The sequence below is a fragment of the Panthera leo genome, chromosome D4, assembly GCF_018350215.1.
Source record: "Panthera leo isolate Ple1 chromosome D4, P.leo_Ple1_pat1.1, whole genome shotgun sequence".
Classification (NCBI taxonomy): domain Eukaryota; kingdom Metazoa; phylum Chordata; class Mammalia; order Carnivora; family Felidae; genus Panthera; species Panthera leo.
Genome location: NC_056691.1, coordinates 57,559,490 through 57,579,457, shown reverse-complemented (window position 1 = coordinate 57,579,457; position 19,968 = coordinate 57,559,490). Strand labels below are relative to the sequence as shown.

The following is a 19,968-nucleotide window of genomic DNA, read 5'->3' as shown; positions in this document are numbered from 1 at the left end:
TCACAGATATGCACCAGCTTCTGGTGGCAGAGAATCTAAGATTTCACTAGCATAAAACAGCTCTGACATGTCACTGTGGTTGTGCACAAAGCCAAAAACTAGACAACATTTCTAGAACTGTGAAGGTTCTTTCCTTCTAGGTTCATAGATAGAAGCTTCCATTAGTCAATGGAACAATGGGTGGGTGGGTGAGTAGATAGAGAACCAGTTTACTTTTTAGCCTTAGTCGCATGGTCTACAACATGGACCTTACAAAACTCCCTTCTCTACTTTGGGTTACCATTTTCCCATGAACACAATGAGGAGTTTGGAGGTCTTGCATTCTGGCAGTCTGGAATTCTTTGATAGTCACTCAATCAGGTATTATTGATGTACCAGGTTCTTCACGGCAGCCTTCACATCCTTGTTCCTTAGGCTGTAGATGATGGGGTTGAGCATGGGGGTCACCACCCCATAGAAAAGGGAAGTGAGCTTATCTGAAAGGTCTTGCTTATCTTCCCCCAGGGGGTCCCTGGATTTGGGCTTCCCATACATGAAGAGGATGGTTCCATAGAAGACGACCACAACTGTGAGGTGGGCAGAGCAGGTGGAGAAGGCCTTTTTCTTCCCCTCAGCTGAGGGGATCCTCAGGATGGTAGCAATGATGAATACATAGGAGACAAAAATGAACAGAACTGGGACCCCCAGGAAGATCACATTAGCCACAACCATGCTGATCACATTCATAGAAATGTCAGCACAGGCCAACTTCAGGACAGCCAGGATCTCACAGGTGAAGTGATTGATGACTTTGTCCCCACAGAAGGGCAGCCTCATAGCCTGGGATGTCTGAACTACAGAGTTGGTGATACCAGCTGCCCAGGAGCCAGCAGCCATGGGTATGTATATAGCCTTGTTCATGACCATAGAGTATCTCAGGGGGTTACAGATGGCCACATAGCGATCAAATGCCATCATGCCCAGAAGGACACACTCTGTAGCTCCCATGGCAAAAGAGAGAAACATCTGCCCAAAACAGGCTGAGAAAGAGATGGTTTTCCTGGGGGTCAGGAAGCTGTCGAGAATGAGGGGGACAGAGGAGGTTGTGTAGCAGATGTCCAGGAAGGAGAGGTTCCCCAGGAAGAAGTACATGGGCGTGTGCAGGCGGGAGTCATGGATGGTCACCAGGATGAGGACCCCATTGCCCAGCAGGATCACCAGGTACATCAGTAGAATGAGCACAAAGAATGTTTTCTCCAGCCTTGGATGGGCTGAGAGTCCCAGGAGAATGAACCCCACCACAGGGGAGGTCTGATTGAACCTGTCCATCATACATCTCCTCTGTCACCTGCAGGAACTCTCTGAAGTCAATTTCAGCTCTGACTCCAAAAGCATCTGGGCAGCAGGGCAAAAATCCCAACCCCACTGATCAACTGGAAAATAGCTCTGACAATTTGGTCATCTTTATAGAATTCTAGGAAAAACGTAGTAGAGAAGAGTATTTAACTTCTGCTTCTAGTAAGAATGAAGAGATAATTTGGACTAACTCTCCTGCATATGACAATTAAAAAAAAAAAAAAAGCTAAGGGCACCTGGTGACTCAGTCAGTTAAGCATCCAACTCTTGATTTTGGCTCAGGTCGTGATCTCAAATTTAATTCATGGGATCAAGCCCTTCATCGGGCTCTGCACTGACAGTGCCGAGCCTGCTTGGGATTCTCTCTCTGCCCCTCTCCAGCTCACACACACGTGGTCTCTCTCAAAATAAATAAATAAACTTAAAAAAAAAACCTAGACAACTATATAAAACACTGTGTTAAGCATGAGCGAGGTTATAAAACAACAAAGAGCCACAGGGTCATGATTCTGGGAAAGAACAGGGATTCAGAGAAGTCCAGCATTTGAGGCTATGTTTCAGCCGAGGCATGTGCAGCGTCTGGAGGTGGCTACTGAGAGGCTAAGAAGCACTACCTCCAGCCTCCTGAAGGAGGGGACCGGGTTTTGAAGTCCACGGCTCACCATGAAGGGCCTCTACCGAAACCTCCTCCCTTTGGCAGGGGATCCCAAAGGGCAGGACCACAGGAGTAAATCAGAGGGAAGCATTTGTTTACAGGTGCTGTAGCTCAGCTTCAAATCTTCCCCCAAAATTGGATCTTCCCTGAAATTGGATCGAGGTGGTCCCAGATTTTTGGTGCTTCCAAATATCAGAAGAAAATATAAATGCAGGCTGAAGGGAAGTAACGTCACCCCAGTCTTCTGAATCACTCCCACAAAGAATTTTGCAAATACAACATCTGGCACACATTAAAAGAAGAAGAAGAAGAAGAAGGCATGCAGGAGACAAGACAACATAAATTAAAACCAACAGGAAAAAAACAGGAAATCGAGCATCCCTCTTCCTGGGGCAAATGAGAGCCACCGGCTCCTCTGCCCTGCTGTCACCTTTTGAGAGAATTAGCTCAGACCACAGTGCCACGGTCTTAACATCTTGTCGATCCTTTTGTACATTTGGGGCAGCAAATGGGCCCCTTGCACGCAGTGGCCACACTGACGGAGAGTTCAGACTGCATATCCCTTCTTTTCTTCATTCTCCAGCTGCCTGCACCAGAGGCACTGGCTTCTCCCCGAGACTGTTCACAAAGCCCCACATCCCACTCTGTCAGCTCTTCTTTCTGGAAAGCTTGACTCTCTCCTCAGACTTCTGAGAGCTCCCCAAGCTGGGATTTATTCTGAACCAATTAAAAAAAAACCCACTTGTAGGCAACACTGAGGGTGTTGGGCATTCAGTTCTATGTGCCCCATATCTAAAATATTCATGAACTTCCCAGGCATCCATCTTGCCAAGTTCTCTCAGCAATCGAGGCCCTTCCTTGATTATGCAGGGGCACATCTACCTGGGGAGCTCAGAGACACTCCTCCAGTGGTTCTTAACATTGTAGCTGTGACCGAATAAGTGCCATCAAAATTCAGTTCAGGCTGACACATTTACTGAGCACCTGCTTTGGGGGCAGGCATAATCCTAGGTGGTGGGAACACAGCAATGAAAGGCAGAGCCCATGACCTCAAAGAAAGAGCTCAAAATCTAGCGGGGGAAGTAGATATGCAAATAGTCATGCAAACAAGTAATTACAGCAGCAGCAACCACAATAATCATGCCAACGCTACTGACGATGGGCTTTAGGATCTATTTAGCAATGTGCTCCCTTTCCAGTGCAGATAGCCCTACCACCTTCTTCCTGGTCCTCCAGCCTGTGCTTGATGGCCTGAGTGATGTGGGACTCTGTGCTTCCTGATGAGGATTGTTCCCTTTGAAGTTTCTCCTTGGATACTGAGCTGAAATCTGCTCCTTTGCAACCTTAATCCCTCTTCCATGTGCCAGCCCTCCAAATATCTACAAATCCCTTAGCTTTAGCATGAAGATAAACAACAATCTCCCTTTTTCTGCCAGCATCTTAAAAACACTGATATATCTCTTTGAAGCAAAGGTACCATCCAGGAATTGACTACAAGGCCACTCAGTACTGAGAATGGCTCCCAGCATGGGGATGGCTCGGATGCCCAGGACACACTACTACTTGTGACATATGTGCTGGGGCAGTAAATCAGTCCCAGCCTGAGTTGACCAGTCCTCTCCCAAGAACCCGGATTGTGTGAAGAAAATATTCCCTTCATGCCATCATCACCAGATCCAGAAACATGGCTCGTGATTATTACTGTCCTTTGAATCATTAACTACAGAAGAAGAGTCCTCCCCCACCCTGGTTTTAATCAAGAAGGGACACCTGAATGTGGACACAAGACTATGAGCTGTGAGGTCCTGGGCAAGCCCTATTCCCTCCACACAAAGTGGGGTGAGAACAGATGATCTCTCTTACAAAATTTTGCAACTTGTGGGGTCTATTTGACTTCATGGGAATAACACCATACCAACGAAGGGGCTTCTCTCCCTCTTGAGCCTCTATTCTGTTACAATCAAGTCTGAGGGCAGAAATGAAGCTTGCTAATGAAAATTTTGGTATGATCAAAACCTGCACTTACCTGGATCAGAAACATGGTGAACACAAATGATCCGTTTGTTTCCTGAGGGTTGGGAAGAGGCCACATGTCAGAAATAGCAACACTGGGTCTGAAGTACCAGGGTGAGTTCAGAACATGTGACAAGGCAGGTGAAATGTCCAGTCAGTCCTTTCCCCTCCACCTGCCTCGTGCACTCAGGGCACAATTTCCAAAGGACTGGCCATCGCCTTTAGAAGATAATTTAAATTACAGTCTGTTCTTTGGGATCATTTTAGTCCCTGAAGTCATTTAAAGTTTGGAAAGTGAGTTATACTCAGTCTAGAAACTTTGTATTCTTCTGGGATAACATCCCCAAGATCCAATTATGCTGAAGGCACAGAAGGAAGTTTGCTGCCTGCTTCCTTTTTCCTTCCCACCCCTCCTCCCTTCTTTCCTGTCTCCCTTCTTTCCCCTGAACATCATAACTCCATTAATAGGGTCCAACAGCCTACTGGGCAGTGATTCCAGGACTCATTCAGATCCCCAAGTCTCTTCTGCTGTGCGGTGGCCAAGCACCATCACCCTAAGTCTGTGCTTTGGCAGTGGTTTTTAGGAGCCTGACTGGAAGACTTATACTTTCCCTCTAAATTTTCAACTCATAGGATTAAGCAACCTGCTGTGTTCTTCCTCAGTCCTCACCCAGCATCCATTTAAATCACCGTCCTTTCAGCTTTCTTTCATTTGTGCATGTGCTCTAAAATCTCTTGAAAGTCACTGACAGAATGTGGCCAACAACAGGGATGGGTCCAGAGAATGGGTACATTCCTTTACTCAGCCAACAATCGTTGAGTGTGCCCTGCCTGGAAGCAGAAATGTAGAGTAACCGCGGTCTCTGCCTTCTGGAATCCGCCCTCTAGTGGCAAGAGAGGAACATGAAAAGAAAATGACCAAACGAGGTAGGTGGCGCGGGAGAGGGAGAATGCCCAGCTCCTGGTGAGAGTCCAGAGGGAGGCAGGGGCCAGACTTCCTGGAGCAGATGATCCAAAGCCCATCGTGTGCTGGAACTGACTCGCCAAATGTGTGCATCTCCTCCCAACTCCCATTCAGTGACTTTGTTGGTTGCCTGAAATTGGCCATCGTGGGAGTGTTTACAACACAGAAATCAGCAAATGCTCCAGACCAGGGCTTTTTGACCTGGAGATCTGGTTGTTAAACATTTACCAGCAAACCACTGGAATGAGTGAGTGACAGTTGACCTGACAAAAGGGAGTGGGAATCGTCCCAGGCAGAAGAAGCTGCATAAACAAAGACACAGAAACGAGAAAGAGCCCCCAGAGTGGGGAGCGACCAGCCATGCAGTATTGTAGGCACATACGAGGCAGGTGCTGCTGATGGGGAGGAAGGCAGGACTGGACTCTGGTTTGTCTTTGGGGGCATGCTGAGGAAAGTCCTAACTTTCTCCCGTAGGGGCTACTGAGGCACTTAGGGCTCTTTTTTTAAAGTAGATTTCATGCCCAGTGTGGAGCCCAACACGGGGCTTGAACTCACAACCCTGAGATCAAGATCAGAGCAGAGATCAAGAGTCCACCGCTTTACCAACTGAGCTACCCAGGCGTCCTGAGGCACTTAGGGATTTTAAGTGAAGGTCTGGCAGGGTCAGATTTGCATTTGAGGTTGATCCTTCTGAGCACAATGTGGAGGGATACAGGGCGCAGGAGGACAGAATGAAAAAGAGAGGGAAACACTGAAGGCAAGTGAAGATAAGGACATTAACTAGGAAGGGATTGAGGGGCGGTGAACATGGAGATTCAAGGAATGTTTGCAAAATACAATACTAGAGTTTGGTTGCATAGAGCAGGCAGGAAAGAGGGCAGAGTCAATATCTGTCGCTCAGATAATGGGTGGATGATGGCAGCACCACTGAAGTTCACTGACCAAGTTGCTGGTTTTAGGGGAGAAGACGAATTCATTTGGGGGTATAGTGTGTTTGGGAGAGATGAGGGAGATGTGTGTGCAGGACACTCGTGGACTAAATACCTAGAGTGGCTGGCATTGCTCTGCCGTGTCTGGATCCAATTCCAGCCATACTACCGTAAGAGACTGCTGCAGTCTCTGCGACATGAGTTCATGGTATCTCCAGGACCTCCCTGACCTCTGGGCCGCGAGGGTCCCACTCACTCTAGTGCGCAGACGCTCTGAGAAAGTGGATCCTGAGGACAGAAAGATCCCAGAGAAAGTGACCCAGAGGAGGGCAGCAGGGGTGTGAACAGTCAAGGGTCAAGGGTCAGGAGTTAAGGGCCAAGGAGACCGAAAGCACAGCTGACTCCAGGGCAGAGGAATTGCAGCAGCTGCTCTGACCATTCATAAAAAATACCTCCCTCCTGTTCGATTGCTTAAAAGGAATAACCAGAATTCCAATCCTAGGAAAAGTCTAGATAGACCGCAGCTTCTCAGACATTAGTATGCAGGAGAATCCAGAGGACCTGTTAAAACAGAAATCAGAGGGACGCCTGGGTGACTCAGTTGGTTAAGTCTCTGCCCCTCCCCTCTGACCCGCTCACGCTCTCTCTCTCTCTCTCTCTCAAAAATAAATGTTAAAAAGGGGGTGCCTGGGTGACTCAGTCAGTTAAGTTTCTGACTTCTGGCTTCTGGCTCAGGTCATGATCTTGTGGTCCATGAGTTCAAGCCCCACGTCGGGCTCTGCAACCAACAGCTCAGAGCCTGGAGCCTAGTTGGAATTCTGTGTCTCCCTGTTTCTCTGCCCCACCCCTACTTGCACTCTCAGTCTCTCTCTCTCTCTCTCAAAACTAAATAAACATTTTTTAAAAATGTAAAAAAAGAGATTAGAAGGGGCACCTGGGTGGCTCAGCCAGTTGGGCATCTGACTTTTGCTCAGGTCATGGTCTCACTGTTTGTGAGTTCGAGCCCCGCGTCAGGCTCTGTGCTGACAGCCTGGAGCCTGCTTCCAATTCTGTGCCCCCCCCCCCCCCGACGCCACACCCCACACCCCCCCTGCCCCTCCCCCACTCACTCTCTCTCTCTCTCTCTCTCTCTCTCAAAAATAAATGAATATTAAAAAATTAAAAAAAGAGAGATTAGGAAAACACATACACATACACAAACAGAGGCACACATGTGGACCCACCACCAGAGATTGATTCTGTAGGTCCAAGGAGGTGCCCAGGAATCTGCATTATTAACAAGTTCCCAGGTGATGCCAGTGCTGCCTGTAGTCACACTTGAGTAGCACTGGGCTAGATTTCTTACTAACTCAGTGTGTGATTGAGATTTGAAGTGGTTCTGAAAATGTTGCTCTTCATTTCTCCTCACTGCCTAGGGAAGCCCCAGACAGACCAGCCAGGGGATATTTGAGTTTTAGCTGGCCAAGACAAAGCTTTGTGTGTCAGAAATATCCTTATTCCATGCATTTGTGTGTGTGTGTAAACGTGAGCTTGCCAAAAATGAGTGGAGCTGACCGAAGGGGTAGACTGAACCCCAGTAGCCCCAGCATTTCCTAGAGAGGCATCTGTTAATTGTGGCTTCCTGAGGACAAATGTGGACACGACATCCCATGGAATTCACTAGATCTGTGACCAGATCCCCAGCCAAAACTTTTCAACCTTGCCCAAAACACTTTGAGATTGTCAGGAATCATTCTAGCACATTCTCTGTGAAGGCAGAAAAGAACCACCACCGTTTTGAGATAAAAACTGGGATTGGAGTCAAGTGGTATAAGGTCGGAGAAACAGAACTTCTCTGAAGATGGTAAAGGGAGGAGGCGGAGGGAGAACCTGTCTCCATGAGAGGACCAAAGCTTTGCCTCTTCATGGAGAGGAGACCACTCCATGCAGCGAGCACTAAGTGGAGACAGACACAAGTGTGTAATTTCTGAAGTCTGAATGCTGGATTATCCAAACAGCATTTGCCTGATTCGCTGCTTCATTCCAGGAAGCCTCACTTACTGGTTATACCTATGTTCTCTTTCCTCTTATGTTGTTTCCATGCTTTGTACCGTGAAGCACCATGGCCCCAGGACTCACCTGACTAGACCAGGCAGACACCTGTCTTAGGGGCAGTTAACGTGTGAACTCCGTGATGGCCTATACTGCCTGATGACTAACCAAACCCCTTAGATCTGTCTCTCAGGAGCTTGAACTCAAACACCAGGACATAGCAGCTGGTATAAGGAAGGAAAGAGAGGAAGGAGAAACCACAGTAACACAGAGAAGGCTGTGGGAAGCTAGGCTTGTGGTAGCTCAAGTCGAGTCAGAGGGAAGAGAGTAGGGGGTATTTAGTCCCAGCTGGAGTCCATGAGGCACATCGGAGTCCCCAGTGTGGCAGAGCCCTGGAGTTGGGGGACACAGAGCTCTGCCACAGAGGGGCCAGCGGGAGCCACTCAGGTTGACATTCCAACACCTGTCCGACAACGAGGCTTGCCTGCACCGCTGTTCCCCCACAAACTCTGAAACATCCCCTCACCCTGAGGAAGAGTGAAGGAGGAAAGGCTCCTAGCACTTAGAGAGCAGAGGGCAAAGATGTCAGACATCACGAATGCAAGGTGCTCTGGCCCAGAGATGGAGGGTTCCTCTACCTGCTCACATCCAAGTATCCCTCATACCTACCTCAAGGGATCCTGGGGAACCTTAGGTAAGACGAGATTTAGAAAAGTTATAAATTAACGGTAACTCATTAATATCGACATCTCACCATTATCTCAAATATAACAAATCCCACAGGCCATAAACTCCTCAGTCACAGACACAATTTCTTAGTCATATCCTTATTGCTAGTAACCAATGAGCTGGGCACTAAAGATATACCAAAACCGTAGCGTGAAACGTCAGAAACAACCCTGCAGCCACCCTACCCCTACCAGCCCAGACAGCCTCTCCTCCGTAATCATCCGGTATTTTAGCCACTGTTGGTTCTTCTCTCTCCTGCACCTCTCACCCCAGATCTGTCTCTAAATCCCACCATTTCTTCCTTCTAAATGTCTCCTTCTGTCCCTCTCTCCCCCATCCCTGCTATCTTCATCCTGGGCTAGTTCTACGCGCTCCTCCTGTGCACAGCCTCCTGGAAAACTCTGTGGCCCTGTCAGCCATGCCTTGCTCTCTAGATATTCCTGCGGTGCCTGCCATTCTCTGAAGGCAAAGGCCCATTTCTGGTCATCATGTCCCCCGCTCCTGCTCTCTGGTACTTGGCATTTTGGTACTTGACATGGTCATAGCGATTATTCAGAGTGGTGTGCAGGTTAGTGAGAACAAGTGAGAGAGAGAGAGAATGCTGGGTCATGGAATGGAGGGGAGGAGATGGCTGACGGGCAGGGAATCTATCTGGCCCAAAGTTCCCAGGAATATTTGAATCACTGAGGCCCAGTTCTTTTTCCTTCTAGGCTCTCTGGGGACAATGTCAGAACCATCTTGAACTGATTATCATGATCAAAACCCAGGGGAACTCTGATTACCTGGCCAGAGGATGTTCTAAGCTGAGACTTCCTTGTAGTGAGAGGGCAGCATTGGGTAGACTTCACAACATTGCCTAATTGGGTCTATGGGATTGAAGTCTAAATTCTGAGCCTCTCACCAAACTTTAAATTGCTTCTGGGATAGGGCCTGGCCCCAAAGCAACCCAGCATTAATTCCTGAGAGAGTCATCAAGGGGCCCCCTGGAGAAAGTGTGGAGCCCAGAGAAGAGGATGTTGGGTCTAATAGCTGCATGGCTCACCAACTCACCCTGGGGTGCAGCCTTGCCTGGGCTGAGGTTCCTGGCCGATCCTCATCCTCGACAGTTAACCTTTGTCTCGTTGTCTTACTAAGCCCCAAGGTCTGGCAAAGGCACCGTGAGTAGCTGTAGCTTCTATGGGCTTTGACCTGTGGCTGTACTTTGGACCCCTCTATACCTAGGGTCATTTAGAGACACCAGGAAGTCAGACAATAGTTAAAGAGTATGTGCCCATATTACAAATGTGCATCTACCTGTTGCTGGAGCAGCTCTGAGAGATAAGGCCTGTATGGCCTGCTTGGTTATGGCTTGGTAGCATCCAGATGGACAGATGACAACAGAAACAGTCATTTCGCCTTGCTCCTGTAAACTGGCAGCCTCCCCCCTCCAGTGGCTTCCCTTCCTGTGAGCAACAGGCCCAGCCTAGATGTCACCCCACGCTGGGTAAGTTCCAGGTGATGTTTATGGCCAGCTCTTCACCAGTTGGGAGGGAAGAAAAGAGGCTGAAAAGAGAGTGCAGGGTGAGGCAGGGAGGGAAAAACTGGGCTGGGGGACAAGACAATTATTTCTAAAGCTCTGAAGGCTGCTGCTATGACAAGGGAGCAGGTCTGTTTTGCATGAGCCCAGAGGAGTCTTTGGGCCCATGGAGGAAGGAAGAAGTTAGAAAAAAAGCAATCAACAATATATTGATATATATTGACAATAATATGGGAGGATGCGAGCCCCCATGTTGTTCAAATGTTCTGCAGAGGCAGAGAAATTACTTCCTGAGGAGAGGATCACTGTAACAGGTGGGTTAGGGAAGGGGACTGGATTGGTTTAATATCTGAAGGTTCTGCCAAGCTTCAAATTCTGCACTTCCTGGTACTAAAAGAGCTTTTCTCTAAAAATGATTCTCTCTCTCTTCGTTCCACATATCCCGAGATAACTTCTTTTGGGCACTGTATCATTACCAATTAGAAGAAAGTACCCTTTCTTTGGGGCCATGTGCAAGTCACAAACCTCTCTCCAGACCTCAGTTTCCCCACCTTAAAAATTTTTTTTTAATATCTGTTTATTTTTGAGAGAGAGCCAGAGTGTGAGAGGAGGAGGGGCAGAGAGAGAGACACACACAGAATCCGAAGCAGGCTCCAGGCTTTGAACTGTCAGCACAGAGCCTGACGCAAGGCTTGAACTCACAAACTGTGAGTCGGGCGCTTAACTAACTGAGCCCCTCAGGCACCCCTCCCCACCTTTAGAGGTCAGTGATTCCCAAGACTGGTGTGGATCAGAAATATATGAGAAACATTTATTTAAAAACTATGCAAACAAAAAATGGATCTCCAAGATCATCTGCAAATGTAGGACTCAGCAATCTGTATTTTTAACCAGCAGTCAGGTCACTCCATGCTGTTTTAGGCACTCTGCTACAGGGCCTGATCACATCTGGTGTTCCTAATCTCTTTGGCAGAAAAACTGATGATCTACAGTGTGGCACTGAATATTCTGGCAAGCTGAGTAGATTTACATGTGATGATGTCTCCAAAGCATCTCAATGGCACTGGATGGCACATGACTCAAGACCCCACTCAACCTAGGCTGGGGGTGTGTATTATGAATGGGCTCTGACTGTCAGCTATGATTATATTCCTTGGGTCCAAGGTCCAGAGCCACGGAGGTGCAGACAGGTGAGCTGTGGTTACGGGAGATTTTGGTGAGTGCTCCATGTTATAGGTTCCAGAAATTCAATTGGGTCAGATTATTCAGAGAAGAGGGCCAGGATCAGATAAATTGATTCATACCAACTAAACTCAGAAGATACTGAAGTGTAAACCACATACTGTATAAGAAATAAAACGGTTACAAATATAAGTAACTTTATGTTTGCAAGCCAGCACATTCTCTTCCTATAAAACTGTTTGTATGGGGAGTCCAATTATATTAGAAATTTCCTGGGCAAAGAAGAACTAGAGCCAGAGAAATGGGCAACATGACTCAATGGCCTCTGTCGCTGAGCTGGGATAGCTTGTGGTCCCAATTGTATGAGAGAGACAGAATTAGTCAGAGGCTCCTGTTTCCCTGGAAAGTGTGGAAGACACACAGCATATGCAGACACACAATTTTTGCTTTAGGTATGTTAATATCAAAATGTCTTTTTTATTTCATTAAATTTCATTAGATTTCCAAGTTCTGCTCTAGATGCTTTTGACTGCTACACAGACTTACTTGAGATTACTTGGTTTTGTAGTTGAATCCCATATATAGATTAAGTTTGTTTATAATTTTAGGGACATGATGCTGTGATCCCCATGTACTGACTCAAGCAAGCCATCAAAAAACCAACAAGAATTTCTGCCTTCAGTATTTTTAGGGATAAAGGAGAGAGTTTGAAATGGAAGCATCCAACCAGTCTGCTGTGACAAAATTTGTTTTGCTTGGCCTCTCTGCCCATCCAAAACTAGAGAAAACGTTCTTTGTACTCATCCTGTCTATGTATCTGGTGATCCTGCTGGGCAATGGGGTCCTCATCCTGGTGACCATCCTTGACTCCCGCCTGCACACGCCCATGTACTTCTTCCTGGGGAACCTCTCCTTCCTGGACATCTGCTACACAACCTCTTCAGTTCCTCTAGTCCTGGACGGCTTCCTCACTCCCAGGAAAACCATCTCCTTCTCAGGCTGTGCCATGCAGATGTTCCTCTCCTTTGCCATGGGAGCCACAGAGTGTGTGCTTCTGGGCATGATGGCATTTGATCGCTACGTGGCCATCTGTAACCCCCTTAGGTACCCTGTGGTCATGAGCAAGGCTGTCTATGTGCCCATGGCTATCAGCTCCTGGGTGGCTGGTGGAGCCAACTCCTTGGTGCAGATCTCTCTTGCAGTACAATTACCCTTCTGTGGGGACAATGTCATCAACCACTTCATCTGTGAGATCCTGGCTGTCCTGAAGTTGGCCTGTGCTGACATCTCCATCAATGTGATCAGTATGGGGGTGGCCAATGTGATCTTCCTGGGGGTCCCAGTTCTGTTCATCTTTGTCTCCTACATCTTCATCCTCACCACCATCCTGAGGATCCCCTCAGCTGAGGGGAGGAAAAAGGCCTTCTCCACCTGCTCTGCCCACCTCACAGTCGTGGTCGTCTTCTACGGAACCATCCTCTTCATGTATGGGAAGCCCAAATCCAAGGACCCCCTGGGGGCAGACAAGCAGGACCTTTCAGACAAGCTCATCTCCCTCTTCTATGGACTTTTAACTCCTATGCTCAACCCCATCATCTATAGTCTGAGGAACAAGGATGTTAAGACCGCGGTGAGGTACCTGGTGGCTCAGAAACGCTTCACCCAGTGATGCTAGGATATGTCGTGACCCACACACTCTGATTCACTTGAGAAAGTCAATGCAAAGTGATGCTAGGTGAGGGGCAAATTGAATTCAGAGCCATGCTGCTCATAGTGTGGTCCACGGAGCAGCAGTGTTAGCAGCACCTGGGAGCTTATTAGACATGCGGAAGGGGCCCATTCCAGACTTAACTGAATTGGAATCTACATGTTAACAAGATCCCTCAGGAGATTCATGTGCGTGTTAAGCCTTGAGAAGTACTGGTTAAGAGCGTACGGTGGGTGGTGTGGCGAGTGTACTGCCCAGACCCCTCCTCTCTCTCCCTTAGGGGCTTTGGCTCCTGTTACCCTAGCCACGGGGAGTACTGGTGGCAAACAACATTCAGTTAGTTGCTGCACTGGCTTGCCCTTGGCCCATGAGAGTTACGTGGCAGTTCAAGTTCTTCCTCTGCACTGTCCTGCTTCCTTCACCTCCACCTCACAGGTATTGATCTTAAGAGCACTCTCCAGTCAACATCCTGCATGAAAATCTCCCCACCAGAGTCAACTTCCTGGGAAAGCTTACCCACAACAGAAAACAATTATCAAATCTCAGTACTGGTGCATGAGTTGTGTGTGATGGGCCTGTGTTCCCAGGTGTCTCCTGCACCCTGGCTCCTGAGGAAAGTAACTTGGAAATTCCATTTGTTCAATGATTTGCTAAGTTAAATTCCTTACTTTTTACTTCTATAAACAGATCTTAATTTGTACTTACTGTACAAATGTCTTTACTCCTTTTTTTTAAAATTTTATGTTTATTTATTTCCGAGACAGAGAGAGACAGAGCATGAGTGGGGGAGGGGCAGAGAGAGAGAGAGAGGGAGACACAGAATCCAAAGCAGGCTCCAGGCTCTGAGCTGTCAGCACAGAGCCCGACGCGGGGCTTGAACTCCCAAACCGTGAGATCATGACCTCAGCTGAAGTCAGTCACTCAACTGACTGAGCCACCCAGGCGCCCCCAAATGTCTTTACTCCTAAGCAGAGAGTCAGCAGGGCTGTTTTACACCCCCCCCCCCCCCGCCGGGCATGAGGGTGCAGTAGTCGGGCCTATGGGGTGTTTTCTAAGTACAAAGATGTTTGAGGGCTGGAAAACCTGTTGGCTCTTAACTACAAGACAAACAAACAGAAATCCTTTAAAAACTTAATAGTTGTTTATTTGTGTGCCCAAAAAAGGGAATATTATGTTAACCTCAGTAATGGATAAATGAATATACTGTATTCATGAATCTTATTTTAAAACAATGTGTATGCAGTTAGTTACCTTAGTTTTGCAAACACTCCAGAGTTTTTATGCTTACAGTTGAGAAACCATAGAATTGTAAATTGAGTCACTTGTATGCCAAGTAATTCTAATAACAGAAGTAGAAAAATAACTTCAAATTTACCACAAAATTACACATAAAGTGGGATACAGGTGCATTTTGACATGATGTGGGTCGAGACCTCCAAAAGTGAGAGTGCCAAGGTTGGGAGCAGTCTCGAGGTGGACCCTCTAGTTCCCAATGTATTTGTCTGCAGTGCCTAAAAATGTAATCGGCATGCAGGTACTAAAGAAGATACACAGATGTCTCTCCCCACCTACCTTTTAACTTTCTCTTGTCCCCCTGCACTCCTTGGACTCAGAGATGTGCCATGTGGCTGGTAGGCTTCTATAGAGGGTCTCAAGTGAGGGCTCAGAGGGCTGAAACCTTTCCTTAAGAGAAAGTCCCAACATGCTAGTCTCCAGCCAGAAGCCTGCAGTGGTCTGTGGGTCGTAGAGGTCCCCAACCAGGGGGCTCCAGGACTTCTTTTCTTCAGTCTTTATGAAAATGACAAAAGCATTGGTGGAGAGGAGCCGAACCCACACTCTATAATGAGATCTTTGTGCATTTCCCCTGTGATAACGTGGACCGTGATGACTACATGATGCCCACGTGGGTGACAAAAGTATACAACAAACTGATACCAACTTCCATCTTCTTCTCAAGGAAAAATTAGTTCCCAGGGTCTTTTATTAGCAAATCACCCTCCTTCTCTTTTAAGACCAGTCTTTGTCAGTTGCTTTTGATAGAGATTAGGCTTTAATCCAAGGCTCCTTACCTCCTCCCTGCCTTCCCTCTTATCCACTTATATGGGAAAATTCCTGTTCTCAGGCCCTGCCGAGCAGGCATGGCCACGTTCCATACTGCCTGATTCTCACCTCCTGGACTCCAGTTGAGGTGACCTGAAGGGTTCTCTTGTTTCTTGTCACCAAAGATTTCCAACTAAACAGAAGCTCTTAGCAAAATGCTAGTTAGCTGCCTGGCCTGTGACTCCAGAGCTGCTTCTAAGGGTAGACTCTGCTGTTTTCTCACCAACCCTAGAGCTCTCTTCTGCCCTCATGTCCTCTGCTTCAATCCACAATCCTTATTCCCTGCTATACTATAGTATGGCAGGGGGGCAAGAAGAATTGCTTCCTAGTTGGGACCTAAGCTTCTCTGACCTCCTTCTTCTGACGTTTGCCTGTTCTGGGCTCCCATACAGCTTAGGGGCACTTGGCAATCATCTCTCAAACTGTAGCTGTCACTGGGAGTTTCTGGAGATCAGAGGTGCCATCCTTGTCATTTCTAGCGCCTGGTGCTGGCTTGTGGTACATGTTTCCTGTCTTTGAGGGCAAGGGCTAGAGCTGATCAGCCCAGGATGAGTGCTGGGTGACCGCAGCGAAGGTCAGCTACTGGAGCATGTGGATGCCCAGTGTGTCTGCGAGGGTCTAGGCAAGCTTTCATCTCTTGTTTGGACACTTAGTCCTGCAAAGACAAGTGCAGAGCCCCCTCTAACAGATACCATTGTGGTAAAAGCATAGTCAGACCTTAGTTATCTCCTCTACTTCCAGGAAGGTCAGCAAGGACAGGACGGGAATTTCTAATCTAAGGAACATTTCTTTGTAGTGAGAGTTAAGATTTACATAGTGTTGTCTACAATGTATATAATTGAGTTCATGGGACACAGGCTCTAAACTCCTGTGAGGCCTCCACCAAACTTTAAATTGCTTCTGGGATTAAAACTGCCCCCAAACAACCAGAACTCTAAATTCCTCCGTGGTTCTTTGACGGAACCTATAGAGAGAGGGCAAGGGGCAGAGAGCAGAGTGTGTCTGCCCCAATCACGCAGGTTGGGCATGACTGCAGGGCCACTGGGAAGCAGCAACTTGAGGTGTCCTTCCTGCTGTTATCTCACCAGGCATGGAGAAGGCCAGCAAAGAGAGCAGCTAGAGCCCCTTTGGCTATGGCCAACCCCGAATTTTCTTTACCTTCTGTGAAATTTGAAGGGACTGCTTAGCTCCAAGATAGCTAAACAGAATTTGCTGCACATTTCCAGGCACAGCCTCAACAGATAGAGCTAGACAGGGGATGGTCAAGGTGGGCAGTTGAAGCTATCACCTCCAAAGCCAGGAGACTTCCAGCATCCTCCCTGCCATGAAACCTCCTGTCTAGGTAAGCTCCTGACCCCACCATGGCCTCATCCTCATACTGGATGTATACTGAGCTCTCTCTGTAGCCAAAACTTCTCCAAGTAGGTGGGAGAAGAGAAAAGATAGTTGTGAGTAGGGACCAGCTCACAGCTCCCATGTCTCTGAAGGGCTTTTATAGGGGAAGGGAGCAGGCATGTCCTGGGAGTTTAGGCCAGTGGGGGGCAGTAGGAGGTAAGGTATGGGGACAACATTAGAAGAAGGAAGTTCTGTTCAATGTAAGGGAAAACTTTCCAGCAATCAAGGCTGTTTCACAAAGGAATGGGAGCCATGCACTCACATAGCTCAAGGTGTTCAAAGCAGAAATGGGAAAATTGCATTTCATAGACATTCATACAACCGAGGGGAAAGAGGCAAACCAGTTAATTTTTGACATTTCTGCCAAGCTTGAGATTCTGCAGCCAATAGTACTAATATCTCTAAAAACAGATCTCTTTTTTCCAAGTATTTTCAGTGCCCATAGTTAATGTCCTCTGATAACTGCATGAGGACAGCTTCAGACTAGCAGCAACAGGGTAATAGTCACAGATGCAACATGTGAAGCCCAGGGACAGCCCCCTACCCAAGCTCTGTTACAAGGCAGATATCTTAGAGAAAGGTGTGACATCTCTATTTTTCATGAGTGTCCTAGGGAGAGCGAGGATGATCAGGATTTCATAGTGGGTCTTTGGCTCCTCAGTAGACCTGCTCTAGCACAAATGACGGAGCACTTGTGAGCTTCTGTTTCTTCATGTTTAACATGAGAAGCCAAGGTTTGAGGTTTTCTCTAATATATTGGATTAACTGGTCTACATGACTGTAGCACATCCTATGTGCAATGCCTCTTTGGGGTGACCCCTCTGCAACGCTGGGTAGAACTGTCGGCTCTTCTATGGGAGAGAAAGCATTATTGTGGTATTGCAGTGGTTTTAATGGTCAACTCAGAAATAAAAGGGTCTGAGTGAGGAGCTGTGACTTATAAAACAGCTCCAAAAGCATAGAGCTTGCTTATAGAGTCACAAATGCTCACACTGGGAGGCATGAAGGACATTTGTCCTTGGATTCTACCCCTGCTCCCTAGCACTGGGGGCTGGAACAGACTAAGGGAAACTGCAATGCTGTGGACAAAGGCCATGGTTAGAGAGGGGGGATGTAGAAGTGCTTTTGTTAGGGTCTCCATGAACTATTAGCCAGAGAATCCCTATTGACGGTGCAATGAAGGAAGATCAACCAAACTCATGAGAAATGAAGTATAAACTAGGCATCAAGTAACAAATATAAATGCTACGCAGATTCTAATGTTCCTGGCCTCTGCTCATCACATCCTCTCCGTGTAGGACTCCATGTGGCATCAAATTATTGTCAGAAAATTATTGTATAAGCACAGGATTAGAGTAAGTGAAGTGATGTCAGTGATTATCACCACTGAGTATGACAGCCGGAAGCCCCTAAGGACACTGCAGGGACAATTACAGGCAGGCAGGGCTGGCCAGAAGAGCCAATCAGTGGTCTGGACCCATGCATTACAGTACAACTTCAGGGTTCCTCTTTTATGGTTCCCATGTAGACCCTTCCTTCAAGTATGTCAACACTATTCATCTGTCTAAAATTCTATCATATATCATGATTTGATTAAGTTTCCAGGGTCTGCTCTTCCTGCTTTTGATTTGACATATCCTGACTTTTAAGGTAACTTCAGTGGACAATGATTTTTGTAATTTAAATGTTAGTATTATAAGTTGGCATGCCAAAGGATAAATTTAATTATAAGTTGTCATTTAAATCCCCACATATTGATCCCTATAAACATGTGCTTGCTGTCCTCAGTTTTCCTGAGGGTAGAAGAGAGAATTTAAAATGGAAGTGGGCAACCAATCTGTTGTAGTGGGATTTGTCTTGCTGGGGCTGTCAGATCAGCCAAAGCTTGAGAAAACGTTTTTTGTGTTCATCCTGTTGATGTACCTGGTGATCCTGCTGGGCAATGGGGTCCTCATCCTGGTGACCATCCTTGACTCCCGCCTGCACACGCCCATGTACTTCTTCCTGGGGAACCTCTCCTTCCTGGACATCTGCTACACAACCTCTTCCATCCCTCTCGTCTTGGATGGCTTCCTCACTCCCAGGAAAACCATCTCCTTCTCAGGCTGTGCCATGCAGATGTTCCTCTCCTTTGCCATGGGAGCCACAGAGTGTGTGCTTCTGGGCATGATGGCATTTGATCGCTACGTGGCCATCTGTAACCCCCTTAGGTACCCTGTGGTCATGAGCAAGGCTGTCTATGTGCCCATGGCTATCAGCTCCTGGGTGGCTGGTGGAGCCAACTCCTTGGTGCAGATCTCTCTTGCAGTACAATTACCCTTCTGTGGGGACAATGTCATCAACCACTTCACCTGTGAGATCCTGGCTGTCCTGAAGTTGGCCTGTGCTGACATCTCCATCAATGTGATCAGTATGGGGGTGGCCAATGTGATCTTCCTGGGGGTCCCAGTTCTGTTCATCTCCGTCTCTTATGTCTTCATCATTGCTACCATCCTGAGGATCCCTTCAGCTGAGGGGAGGAAAAAGGCCTTTTCTACCTGCTCTGCCCACCTCACTGTGGTGGTCATCTTCTATGGGACCATTCTTTTCATGTACGCAAAGCCCAAATCCAAGGACCCCCTGGGGGCAGATAAGCAGGACCTTTCAGACAAGCTTATATCCCTCTTCTATGGAGTGCTGACTCCCATGCTCAACCCCATCATCTACAGTCTCAGAAACAAGCATGTGAAGGTCGCTGTGAAGACTCTGGTGAGTCAGAAATGCTTTGCCTAGTGAGAGTAGGGGGAAGCAGCATACCTTGTGGCTCTGTGCACACAGATCTCCTAGGAAATGACTGCTTCATAAGCATAGATTTGTTCGATGGTCCTACACACCAGTCTCATCACAAAACTGCCCAAACAATGCGCATCAGGATGGGACTTTACTGAGTGATTGACAATGAACATCAAATCTTTGGAATGAAGAGGGGAGAGGACTGTGCTACATCACCTAGAAACAAGGATAAGTGACTCTTATATTTTATTTTTGTTATGAAAAAAATAAATAAAAATGGAAAACTTTGTAAGAAAAACATACTTTCCTTGTTCATGTGCTGACCAGCTGCAATTTGCAATTTGTGCCCATTATGTTGTTTTCTGCTCTACTATGCAAGGGGGGGGGGGGGTATGGCAGTGAGGAAAAGTCACTTCTTAATTGGTGTCCAAACTGAAAACCAACCTGCCATTTTGCAAAATTACCAACACCAAGACATCCCAAATGATACCATTTAACCCTGCAGGGGGCCCAGAGTGCTTCCTGTTTAATTATTTCCTGCTTAATATCCTAGAGCTTATTTTGGCTCCATCTTCTTTTATTGTACATAAAGCACATCTATTCCTACCCAGATTTGTGAAGGAGGATTTTGTGTCAACA

The 19,968-nt window shown here is 47.3% G+C and overlaps 3 protein-coding genes across 3 annotated transcripts; 2 read left to right on the top strand and 1 right to left on the bottom strand.

The window, feature by feature from the left end:
- Nucleotides 1-363: 363 nt before the first annotated feature.
- On the bottom strand, nt 364-1,308 carry LOC122204930 (olfactory receptor 13C7-like). The gene has a single exon (XM_042912784.1). The coding sequence runs from the start codon at nt 1,306-1,308 to the stop codon at nt 364-366; it is 945 nt and encodes a 314-aa protein (XP_042768718.1).
- Nucleotides 1,309-12,066: 10,758 nt separating this feature from the next.
- On the top strand, nt 12,067-13,023 carry LOC122204903 (olfactory receptor 13C7-like). Its single transcript, XM_042912724.1, has one exon. It carries the CDS (start codon nt 12,067-12,069, stop codon nt 13,021-13,023), a length of 957 nt encoding a protein of 318 aa, XP_042768658.1.
- Nucleotides 13,024-18,375: 5,352 nt separating this feature from the next.
- Nucleotides 18,376-19,329, top strand: LOC122204907 (olfactory receptor 13C7-like). The gene has a single exon (XM_042912740.1). It carries the CDS (start codon nt 18,376-18,378, stop codon nt 19,327-19,329), a length of 954 nt encoding a protein of 317 aa, XP_042768674.1.
- The last annotated feature ends 639 nt before the right edge of the window (nt 19,330-19,968 follow it).

Coding starts and splice junctions, on each gene's coding strand:
- LOC122204930 (XM_042912784.1), bottom strand. CDS start 1,308: ATGGACAGGTTCAATCAGACCTCCCCTGTGGTGGGGTTCATTCTCCTG.
- LOC122204907 (XM_042912740.1), top strand. CDS start 18,376: ATGGAAGTGGGCAACCAATCTGTTGTAGTGGGATTTGTCTTGCTGGGG.
- LOC122204903 (XM_042912724.1), top strand. CDS start 12,067: ATGGAAGCATCCAACCAGTCTGCTGTGACAAAATTTGTTTTGCTTGGC.